The sequence below is a fragment of the Marmota monax genome, unplaced genomic scaffold (assembly GCF_021218885.2).
Source record: "Marmota monax isolate L192 unplaced genomic scaffold, Marmota_monax_Labrador192_F-V1.1 WCK01_AAM20220418_F8-fsc00133, whole genome shotgun sequence".
NCBI lineage: Eukaryota > Metazoa > Chordata > Mammalia > Rodentia > Sciuridae > Marmota > Marmota monax.
The window spans coordinates 4,180,059-4,192,557 of NW_026694821.1; the positions used below are offsets into that span (position 1 = coordinate 4,180,059).

At 42.3% G+C, this 12,499-nt stretch overlaps 1 protein-coding gene across 6 annotated transcripts in view; it reads left to right on the forward strand.

The window, feature by feature from the left end:
- Positions 1 to 11,745, forward strand: part of Itprid1 (ITPR interacting domain containing 1) — a 155,224-nt gene extending 143,479 nt beyond the window's left edge. For 4 of the 6 annotated variants that reach the window (XM_058573148.1, XM_058573147.1, XM_046426088.2 and 1 more), the window contains exons 10-14: positions 1,036 to 1,118; positions 1,691 to 2,932; positions 9,181 to 9,308; positions 10,756 to 10,867; positions 11,286 to 11,745. In XM_058573148.1, the coding sequence (XP_058429131.1) occupies positions 1,036 to 1,118; positions 1,691 to 2,932; positions 9,181 to 9,308; positions 10,756 to 10,867; positions 11,286 to 11,573 (1,853 nt within the window). In that variant the 3' untranslated portion in view covers positions 11,574 to 11,745. The remainder of the gene's footprint in view (positions 1 to 1,035; positions 1,119 to 1,690; positions 2,933 to 9,180; positions 9,309 to 10,755; positions 10,868 to 11,285) is intronic. The other 2 variants (XM_058573149.1, XM_058573150.1) reach the window with 2 other exon arrangements.
- The last annotated feature ends 754 nt before the right edge of the window (positions 11,746 to 12,499 follow it).

Here is a 12,499-nt window from a genome sequence, read left to right on the forward strand (position 1 = left end):
CAGCCAGGGGTCCTGAAGCTTGTATGATAAGCTTGCAAGATGGGGTTCATGTAGAAAATATTTGAAGATAGGGTGTCCACTCTATAGGGTTGTGCCAAAATGACAGGGCCCGTTGCATAATACTTTAAAAAAAATTATATTCTGCATTGAGCTTTTGAAAGTTTACTACCATCATCCTCATTTATTTTTTCACAGAAGCACAAATTTTTCTCCTAACTCTGAAAGGATCTGGAAAGTTTTAATACTGATTGAGTTAAAATTATAACAAAAGCAGTAAAATCAAATGGATTACACAAATTAAATATACATTTAATTTGTATATTTAAAATGTATTTATTTCTATAATAAATACACAATCAATAGTCTCTATTTTCTCTGACAATAAGTAAACAAGTCTATTACCCAAGTTAAATGTTCTGTACATATTGCACATGTTAAAGGAATATCTTTTGGGTAGCTATTACCATGCACACAACTCAGTTTTATAATAATAAGTGCTTATTTTTGCAGACTTTTCACTTTTTAGGTCTTTGTTATAATCCCCATACACATTGCTGTTATTTTTGTTTATTCAATTATCTTCTTTGTGTGTGTGTGTGTACCAGGATTGAACCCAGAGTCACTTAATCACTAAGCCACATTCCCAGCCCTTTTTTATATTTTATTTCAAGAATGGTCTCACTGAGTTGCTTTAGGACCTCACTAAGTTGCTGAGGCTGTCTTTGAATTTGCGATTCTCCTGCCTCAGCCTCCTGAGCTTCTGGGATTACATGCATGCATGACCGCGCCTGGCTGTAATTTAGTTTTGAGAGAAGTTAGTTCCCCTTCCTTTAGTACATGCTTTCCTCTTTGTATTAGGAAACTAGAGGTGCAGATTTACATGAACTCTTTAGCAACTAAGAGAGAAAGTAATGGAATTCCTTTATTCCTATATGCTTGGCATTTGTGGAGGCTCTCTGACATGCCGGGCACCTGGGGGTCCTGTTGGCAGCATATTTTTATTTTACTGAACTCAAGGCCTCTTTCTTCTCACAGGCACCAGGGTGGACAGAACAAACAGCTGTCAGTCCGACAGCAGTGGGTTTCTGGAGGAGCCACCGGAAGCCCCGCCCTTCCAGGTAGGAAGAGGGCCCTTATTGCTCACCACACATGGTCCACTCTAACCTCACTCATGGCTAACTTAGAAGGAAAGATAAGTTTAAGGTGGCTGCCAGATTCAGAAGGGTTTGGAGGCACATGCCATGTGCAGTCAAAGGGCAGAACATGATGGAGTCACAGTAGATGAGATTCCAGAACATTCCACCTTTCCTTTTCATTTTTTTAATATATATTTTTTTAGTTGTAGATGGACATAATACCATTCCTTCTTTTTTCCCTTTATTTCTTCCTTCCTTTCCTTCTTTCTTTCTTCCTTTTTATGTGGTGCTGAGGATCAAACACAGTGCCTCCCACATGCTAGGCAAGCGCTCTACCACTGAGCCACAACCCCAGCCCCATCCTTTTAATTTTTTTAATCAAGAAAGCGGAGCCTCATAAGCTGGTGCTAGATGAAGCACTCACTGATGTAGAACTTGAGCCTGTAACTTTTGTCTCCTAACTTTGGAGTCAACCATGATGACACTTACAACCTTACCCCTATTGCCTTCCCCACCTCCTGACACCTTTCCCTTTGTCCCGGTTGCTCCTACAGATGTCTTCCTTCCCAAGCAGCCAGAGTCCTGCTGAGAACAGAGGCAGAAAGCTAAGGGATCAGAGCCACAGCTTAGTGTCATCCCAGGACTGTCAGCAAGAGTCAGAGAGGTCTGGTTCCAAGAGCATGGTGAACACATCTTTTTCTAGCCAAGACTGGAGCATCTTGGAAGAAAAGGCTTCAGCATCTGTGGTGGAGGAAGAGCCTCAGCTTGAGGCCACAGAGGGGCCACCAGAGCTGTTGATCCCAGACGCAACCCTGGCCAAGACCGCCACTGGGAAAGAACACCCAAGGGAAGTCGGCCATCTGTGGCAGCCCCCACCAGTGTCCCATGCTGAATATGAAGGCGCTGGAGCCATGGTCACCTCCACATATTGTGGCCCTCTGGGATTGGCCCACATCACAGAAGAGAAGGACAGGACTCTGGGGCCTGAGGGAACAGAGGAAGTGCTCGCACAAGGCCACCACTGTGAGTCTCAAAGTTTTCCTGGGATTCATCAGACTCAAGACAATTTCCCTCATGTGGACTTGGAGGCCCTAGGAGCAGAAGAGGGCAGCAAGTTCTGTCCCTATACCAGCCACAACTCACTAGTACAAGAGAGGCCACCACAGCAAATTCCTAAGTACAGAGAAGTCACATCCTGTTCAGTTGACCTTGGCCAAACATCTGACAGGTCTGTTTCCCACCTCAATAAACTGCCTGGAGATGTTCCCACTGACTCAAACACTGGCCGCTCCCAGGCTGTGTCAGCCCAGATGTCCTCTAATCTGGTGTCAGCTGCTCAGAGTGCCATGGCCTTGGGGACTGACTATGGAAGCACAGATTTAGAATGCACTCTGTGTGACCCTCTGACTACCACAGGACCAAGACTAGGGACAGAAGCGAGACAGGTCGCTGATGTTTCTGTTCAGACTTTTTATACCTATGAATCCCAGCCCTGGCATTGCTGTTCATCCCCAAGTGACAAGGCCTTCGCTCAGAGGTCCCCGCCCCTCACCAAATCGGTCTCTCTGGATGCAGGTTTCCCTAGTCTTTACCCAATGGACACCTGCCACACTACACCCACCCTGGGCTGTGTCTGCTGTCATCACCATCCCCACTGCTGTGCAGAAAGATCAAGCCCCGGCCCTGCACCTCCAGTCTGTAGGCACTGCCTGGGCTCACATGCAGATCACCCAGAAGCCCAGTTCACAAGGACCTTGAAAGCCCTCCAGGACACCACCATGAGGGAGCTTTGTTCTGTAAGTGTTTCCCCTGCAAAGATGAGAAGGCAGGTGCACCAAAGGCACCACTAATGCCTCAGGGATAAGGTTGAGGCTTCCTTCCTGAATGTGAGATCTTGGGGATCGCCCTCCTGACTTAAATCACGCAAACCATTTATAGAGTACTTTATCATTGAGGGCATATTCTCCCAAATCTCTTCTTATTTCATGCTTCTCATCAATCACGTTTTGAAGCAAGGAAGGCAGATTTTATGATTAGTCCTCATTTTACAGAAGGGAAAACTAAGGCATAAAACAGTAAATTCATATCCCGAAGATTGTCAGCATTTATGCATCTGCCTCATCTCCAATTCAGTCTAGCTGAGAAGTTCTGGTCTTACATTTTCTTAGCTGAATACTCTTGCACGAGCCATTTAATTTCTCTGGGTCCACCCTATCAAATAAGGAGATGATGCAGTCTGTAGACCTGGATTGTCTTATTATTAAATAAGCTTGTAAAGTACTCAGCACAGTCTGGTACAGAGAAGCTCTAGGTAATATTAGTTGGGTGTTCCTCTCATCTTCAGTTATTAATATTGTTTTACTTCTGCCAAGTTCTTGAATCTAGAACTCCTCATGTCAAGTAGAAGGACTTTGGTCCACCCTTTCTAGGCTTGTTTCAAAGCAGACATTGGGGTTATTACAAATTGATCAACCTTTTTGGGCCTTTGATTAGTCAACAGGTATTTAATGAGTCCTTCCAGTGCCTTCTTTTCAACAATCCTCAAGGTAAGAAATAATCTAGGCCTTCAAGGCCCACCATTAATTCAAAATATCAAGACTCTCACACATGAAACTGCATACAGAGAGAGTTAAAAGAGACTAGGATTGCAGCTATTCAAAGAAAATGAATAGGAAATGTGATTTACTGAGCATCTAGGGTTTGGTGTCTGCTAGGTTACCTTCCAATTCTTCAGTTCCGTAAATATTTGTTGAGTACCTATGCTAACCATTTTAATGACTTTATGTCATCTGACCTTGGATTCATACATACCATAAATATTTATTGGATTCCTAATATATTCCATGTCCTCTCTCTTTTATAGACCAGGAACTAGAACTGAGAGAGGTTATATAATTCTTCCAGCACTTCCAAACTACAAAGTGGCAAATACAAATTCAAATTTGGAAGACATGAAAGTTTTGGACATCCATTCCAGGCAAAGGTGTGTCCAACTCTAAAATATCTAAATATATATAAAAGTAATGTTAACATTAGAAAGTGATTATTTAGAAGATAAAACATATTTCTACATGATCTCTCAACAAATAGAAATATCTATCAATGTAATGATAAAGAAAATAATTACATGAAAGTTGATATAATTTGTCACATTATTCTTTCATATTTCAAAACTATCAGGCATTTGGAATATTTTTAAATGATACATGAATGAAGATTATCTTCTTGTAAGAGAAAGTTTTATTCAAGCAATAAGATAATACCTCATCTGTTCACATACACCCTTGAAAACAATACAAATTCATTTATTGATTGTGTTGAGAAGAGAGATTCCAAACATGTATCAATTGAGAAGTACTATCAATTTATCACTTGATATTAAAATCAGGTATCTATGACAACAGATGAGTATAGATACTCAGTTAGACTATCCCTCATTCAGTGACTCGACCACAATTGAACAAAGAGGGAAAAAAGGTAACCCAGTCTCCCATGGCACAAACAAAAGTGTCCAGCTGCAGGAGATTATTTTACATGGTTGAGTCAATGAATACAGAAGTCACAGAGTCTAGAGCAGCTTATGGGTGGGCCTGACACAAGTTCTAGAAGGATACCTACTTCATCAGGCAAGCCCTGGCATCCAGGAGCACAGCAGATCAAGTAGCACAGCCTGGTCAGACCATTGCATCTGGCACTAAGCAGGTAGAAGGACTACAGCTTCTGGAAGGCAGAACACAGACGGACACAGCCCTAGAGAAACTTAGGCTCGGAACCCAGAGCCAGGTACTAGGAAAGGATGCTGTTTAGACAAGAGACTAATATAGGTCTAGGGGTTACCCTGAGTCTAGACCAGAGGTCTTCCCATTCTTCCTACTTTAGGCCTTGGACCTGCATAGTCCCATCTGTGCAGAACAACTTGTCATCTAGAAATAGATGCTCCTACTGGGTTGACGCTATGACATATTAGCACTTCTGCTGAAAATAGAGGCTTTGTGGCCCATAATGCACAGTGGACATCCTCAGATGGCTATAGGTTTTAAACAAGCAGGAGTTGGAATGAGTGTGCATGTCACCAGCCCACAGTTTAAGATACCTTGTCCCATATTGCCTTAGCCTTCTCCCCTTCTAGAGCTTGCAATTATACAAAAAAAAGGTACTTTTACCAAATTAATTTGGTATTATATACCTACTGAAATGAATATTATTTAGAGTTTTACTAGATGTTAATGTTTCTCTTTATTTAGATCCAAGGAACCAGAAACACACATTAAAAGGAAACAATCAAAACACACGCAACTATGCGCATGTGTATTTGTGCTTGTAGGCAGACATACATACATGCCTACACACACACACACACACACATGAGAACAAGCGAAAATAAGGGATTGCATTTCTCGGTGAGCCTAGAGCCAAACAAAGAAACTTAAAGAACAAAGAGGAAAAGGGTGCGCAGTGCAGCAACATCTGCTACCTTGAGAGTGAGCCTGGGTTTATAAGGCCTGAAAAATATTCCAGAGAAAAATGACTTTAAGTTAAATGCTATGTGTTAGCAAGGGTTAGGAAAGATATTTAGGAGAAAATTAACTAGAAAATGTGCAAATGAAGATTATAGGCAAGCATGGATATCACCTTTTACATAATAGGAATTCCAAACAGAAGTTAAAACTAAGAGCAATTTTAGGTAAAACATATGACACAGAGAAACACCTCCAGCTTATCCAGTGGTTTCACTGCAGAGAAACACATGGCCATTTTTGTGATCTTCTGGGATATCTTAAGATAAAGGTTTGTTGATATGAATAAATTCTTAGAAGTGAATTGATTCTTTACAATAATTTGTTAACTTAAAAATTGATTTGTTGATATAATTAGATTTACATATATAAACCTATATAGATGACTTCTCAAGAATTATTTATTAATTAAAAATGAAAATCTTTCTAGAATAAGATCTGAATATTAGAAAATTCTTCTATTGTGTTTATGATTTAATTTTACAGAAAACCAAAATTATACAAAATTTAGAAAGTAATATGAGCTGATTCAAAAGTGAAAGTTCAATGGTTATTGGTACCCTTTCTTTTACAACTGAAGTTTGATTTAATGGGTTTGGGTCAGTAGAGCAGAACTTGTATTAGATTAGGTTTAACTTAGTCCTTAAATTGGAAAGAAAAAAAAAAAACCCAAGTGCGGTGGCTCAAGCCTGTAATCCCAGCAGCTCAGGAGGCTGAGGCAGGAGGATCATGAGTTCAAAGCCAGCCTCAGCAACAGCAAGGCACTAAGCAACTCAGTGAGACCCTGTCTCTCAATAAAATACAAAATAGGGCTGGGGATGTGGCTCAGTCATTGAGTGCTCCTGAGTTCAATCCCGGTACCGGACGCCCCCCAAAAGGAGTACAAAATACATTCTTCCTTGCATAAAGTGCCCTTCCTTGCAAACTGTTTCTTTATCTGTTCTAGGGCTAAAATGTATTTTCTTTGTGTTTCCAAATGACCAGAAGATGGCAGCCTTTCAGAATCTTCCACATCACTGAGGGGAATGTGAACATTCCATTGGTTATTTCCAAATCCAACCCCACACCATCCAATCATGAAGGGTCACCCTGAAAGATCTAGATGGGGCATAAAACCCAGTGTTTATGATGTCCAGCCAACTTGGGCAACGTCTTTTGAAGGGCCTAATCTCACTGTCCCCAGAACTTTGAAGTGAATTTGAACCAGCTGGCCAGTCTTGGATATTGTATAGGAGTACACTTGAACCACTTGATCAACTCCCTCCTGAAGAACAGATAATTTCTTCACATGTCTAGCTACTCCATAGGTCCTGCTGTGACCCAGTCAGGTACTGAGAAGAAAAGAGATGAATCTGAAGGCTTGGGTTTGAAATCTGACTGCCATTTTTTTTTTACCACAAAGTTATTAACCATTCTTTTTCAGAGCATGTGTCTATGAAAGAAGCCCTCATGGTCTCCAGGATCTTTTCTGGCTTTAAAGGCCACAATATGATCATTTTCTAAGCACTCTTGCCAACATCAATAATGCTTCAGAGTCTCCTTATTGCTGGTTCACATAAACTCGGACTGAGGCAGTTAAATAGTGCATTAAAAATTATAAAACTTGGAGGATAAACTCAAAACTTAACTCTCAAAGCAAAAAAAAAAAGGTATTACCATTATGACAATTCTGAAAAGAACAATCATAGGACTGCCAGGATCTTGGCCATATGGTTTTGGGGAGAAGGGTAAGAAATATGGAACTTCCTAGAAACAGGACTGAAAGAATTAGCCTAGGTATATGGTTTGTCTCTGTGGAAGGGTGAGAAGAAAATGTTAAGTGGGCCTGCTAGCCATGTCAGATTCCTCTAAAGAGTGTCTCAAAGGCCCCAACATCAGGCTCTTTGCTTCCATCCCATTGGCTGTCCTATCTGCAAGGGACACTGGGAAATGTAGTTCTTCAGCTAGACACATTGCTGCCCCTAAGTAGAATTATGTTAATGAGAAGGGGAAAAGTGAGCATGCAGTTAGGCATACTGATGGGGTCTGGGGGACCTCATAGAGATAACTTTAGGGTCCAATAAGCATTGACCCCATCCAGAGTTAGGTAGGTAGTGATCCTGGGATCTTGGGTCCTGGGTTTATTCAAAGCATGATCCAACCAGATTGCAAAATAAGGGAGATAGCTGGGTAAAAACTCAGCATATCATCAGAGTGTCCCACAAATGGACAGAGCTTGAGTGTGTCAAAGATACACAGCAGACGGAAGTCAGAGCAGTGAAAAGAGATTTTGTTCAACTGTTGGTGGTAGGGGAAAGAACTGACCTCCATTCTGATTTGCACACAGATCATTTAGGCATTTTAAAGAAAGTAAGAAAAAGGGAAGAGCAGGAGCTTAATAGAGTCAGAGATGAGAAAACTTACAAAAGTTTGGTCAGGTCAGTGTAAATGCTGTTCAGCCAGCTGACAGGTACTGAAACTAGGATTCTACCCTCCCACAGAGCCTGGGCAATAGCCTTCCAGATAAGTATGTTTCAAAGGAATGGTTCTTGGGTCCTTGAGAAAGACAATTCTGAGTTGTAAGAGATATACGTTCACAATTTTAAGCCCCTTTTAGTAAATGATATAAGAAAGGTAGGTCAGGGGTCTATGCCAGGTTTTGGCTAAAGCAAACTATAAATTTTCCTGGCAGCTCTGAGCTTTTTTCGGGCAGGCAATTTAATTAGGGGCTGAGGCTAAGCATTCTAGGGACAGAGTCTTGTTCTGCTAGAAGCCATGCTAGAGTTTGATTAAGTATCTTAATGCAGGTCAGAGTTGTTATGTAGAGAGCATTCAGCAATTTCAGATGCTGCAGGAATATGTTTAAATTAGGAAACCAAGGCAAAGGCACAGTTCTAGAGAGAATGTAAAATTTGAAGGATGATTCACATCAGAAGTAATGGAAAGCAAGGTGGAGAGTGTAGATGGAGCTCAATTCCAGATTCCAACTCCCAGAAAGGATGGGATGCCCAAACTTTGCCTGTCTTACTCTGGGTGGGCTTGTTAGCTAGGTGGAGCTGATGCTGCAGATCTCAACCTCCAGGAATGGTGGCTAAGCAGGGCTACGACTCATTAAAAATATATTCTAAGCAGATTTTCTTTAATCAAGCACACACCATCTGAGTAGATGTGTCCAGTGTTCTTGGTACTCAGCACCAAAGTTAAACAAAATTAAATGAGAGACTCGACTTTTCTAAGCACAAGCCCTCTGGCTGGCCTCCCCCACCCCCTTCTGTCCATGTCTTTGCAGCCCCACATCACCCAGTCTCTTTGAGATGTAATGATAGCCACTTAAGGGCTGCCCAAGAACCTCTGCCTTCCTGTCTCAGCTAACTACAGCCACTAGTTACTTCTGGAGGCCAAAGGCTGGGTCTCCCTATTCTCTTCCTCATATATTAACAGGAGAACTTTGATCCCCAGTGGGAAGGGAGACCCATTCCCTTCCCTGGGTGAGCTTTTCCAGTGCATCAGAAAGGACACCTTTCTCAGCTCTTTCTAATCATTCTCAGTGCACAGTCCTTGAGATGGAAGCCATGAAGACTGTATGCCAGAGTTTCCGGGAGCATTTAGAGGAAATTGAGCAGCACCTCACAGGACAGCAGGCACTTTTTTCCAGGGACATGTCAGAGGAGGAAAGGTAATTATCTGAGGGAGTCATAAAAGTAAGTACCAGACCACACACCTGGAGCAAGGGAAGGTAATCAGGGCAGGACAGGACTGGTGAGCACCCTGGAGCAGGGCTAATGAGAAACGGGCCAGGTTTTCCTTTACTTTCATGGTCTTGTTTTTGCTTTCTCAGTGGGAGCCTGTGAGAGTCATTTGCTGGATGGGAACATTTACTCTTTAAGGCCAGGGCGATATGAGAAGGTCAGAAGAAAGGCAGTGGGCTGGGAGGAGGGGGATTATCCGCAGGAAATCTTCAGGGGATGTGAATAGGGTTCATGCAAATGCAAATGTGTCCAGATTATTAGAGTTTTGAAAATCTGCATTATTTTCACATGGATTAAAAATATGTCCCAAATCTCTCAAAAATAGAAAGATCAGTAGAGGCCAGTCAGAGGCTCTAAGCGGGGGGGGGGGGGGGGGGGTTGGTTGGAGAGGGAGGAAAAGTGAAGTACTGGGGACTGAAATGGAACAAATTATTTTATATCAAAATGATTTTATATCAGGCTGGGGTTGTGGCTCAGTGGTAACGCGCTTGCCTAGCATGTGTGAGGTACTGGGTTCGATTCTCAGCACCACATATAAATACATAAAATAAAGGTCCATCAACAACTTAAAAAATATTTTTAAAAAAGGAATTAAAAAAATGATTTTATATCAAAATGAACCTTACCATGATATATGACTATAATGTACTAATAAAACATTTGCTTAAAAATATGTCCCCAAAGCAGAGGCATTGTTCATTGCCTGAACAATAGGATAGGGGTAGGATTTAACTGTACAGGGCCATTAGGGTTCTTTTTGGGGAGATGGTACATGAACTGGATGATGGTGATAGTTGCTCACCTTGTTAAATTTATTACAAATCAAGTAAACTTTAAAACAGTAAACTTTATGATAAGTAAATTATACTATCATGGAGTTGTTTTAAAGAAAAAAAAAGGATGGGAATACTGCTCAGTGGAAGAGCACGTGCCTAGCATGCATAAGGCCCTGGGTTCAATCCTCAGCACCCCTACCCACCTAACACCCCAGAAAAAAGCAACCTTCCTGAAGAATATATCTGTGTCTGTAACTGAATCAAATAGAGAAGGCGACATTCTCTTTTCAGAAATTTCAAAGACAGGCCTATAATCTGTAATCCCAGCTCAGGAGGCTGAGATAGGAGGATCCCAAGTTCAAAGCCAGCCTCAGCAAAAGCGAAGTGCTAAGCAACTCAGTGAGACCCTGTCTCTAAATAAAAAAACAAAATAGGGCTGGGGGTGTGGCTCAGTGGTCAGATGCCTTTGAGTTCAATCCCCCATATCCCCCCCAAAAAAGAAATTTCCAAGACAGGACCAACGTTTTGAGAGGAACAATGTAAGACTGCCCTTAGAGGTGATTATTAAATTCAGGTGTTTTCTGTTATTTATCTGCAGGGAGGAGGCTGAACAACTTCAAACTTTGCGTGAGGCCCTGAGGCAGCAAGTGGAAGAGCTGGAGTTTCAGTTAGGAGAACGGGCTCAGCAAATCAGAGAAGGGCTTTTATTGGTACGCAGCAATGCGGGCAGAGTGTGACTGTGTCCAACTTGCCGGAGGAGGAGGGCATTCATTGAGAACCTGATTTTGCCATCATTTCAGATTCCAGGATCGTGTGCCCACACTTTCATTTCAGGAACAAAGTACCTTGGGAACTCAGTTCCCCTAACTGCCATACTCAGCATCCCTCCTCCCCCATAAATAAGAGGGAAGTGCTATCACCCATTTTCCAATTGAGAACAAGAATCACGGGGCATGGTGCAACTTACTCTTGAGCCAGTCAAAACTAAGTACTACCATAATGTGCTGCTGGCTCAAAGAGCCCATTCTAGAGAATTTATACCTCATAAATGCCTCTCTCCCAAGTGAGTGAGCTATTTGGTACAAATACTATACATTGTCCACTCTTTTTATTCTTGTTTCCCTTCAGCAGCTGGAGTTTCTCATGGCGGAGCCTCCTGAACACTATACACACCTGCAGCAGCATAACTGGACAGAAGAAAACAGTAGCCAGACTTCAAGTGGTAACACCCACACAGCCATGGACGATGGCCAGCAGCCTCCCTGCTCAGGTGTGGTCCAGTTGGCTGCCCTTGATTTACTGGCCAAGGAGACCAGAACTGAGATGTCTCCCCCATCACCAGCTCCAGAGGAGTCTGGTCCAGCCCCTCCATCAAGTTGTTCTGAGGGAGAAAAAGATACAAATAGCTTTCTCTAGTTCCAAGTGGATTTAGTGTACAATGTAAGAGCTCACAACAGCTGTAGCAAGGAGATCTAAATCCGCCCCCAGAATTGTCTCCCAACCCTTCATCACCTATATCTTTTGTTTGTTTGTTTGTTTTCATATTCTGCTCTATGATTAAACTCAAAGCAATTTGGAATACTACGTACCCATTGATTATGGAATAATTAATCACCTACTATGTACCTGACCCAGGCTATACAGTGGTAACCAAGTGGTGTACAGTCTTTGCCCTGCTAGACCTTACTGCCTGATGGAGGAGAGAGAATATAAACACACACATGCATTCGTCATTAAAAGCTGGGTAAGTGCTTTGAAGAAAATTACCAGATCTTAAGAAAGAGGACACATTGGAGAGTCTGATTCAGATTAGGTGTTCAAAGGCCTGGTTGGGGAAGTGACAAAGGTGAGGGAAAGAGAATCCAGAATGCAGTGGCGCCAGGGCATCTAAAGGGCCTGAGTCAGTTATCCAATGGGAGTGCAGATGAAGCACCTACAGTGTGCCAGGGACCCTTTGTGCAAGAGGCAGCCAGGAGCAAGACAGAATGACTACATTGCATGAGTCAGGTGAAGATTGCAAACAACAACAACAGACAACTCAGTGAGCTAATTTCAGTACTGACAATATGGTGGAGAAGCCTGTGTGTAGTGTTGCAGAGGGTAACATGGAGTGAGAAGTGATTGGCATTAACTTGTTCCAGAGACACTGACTCTCTATGGAATGGGGAACACATGGAGAATGGAATGGGCAGGGAACATGTCATGGAAAAATAATGCCCTGGGGGAAGTTTATAATTTGTAGAAGAGAATGGACAGGCAGAGGTCACCCGCTAGCAAAGGAATTAGGACACTGTTTTGAAACTGGCCATCGCCAGAACCAACCTCACCACCTGCTTCCACTC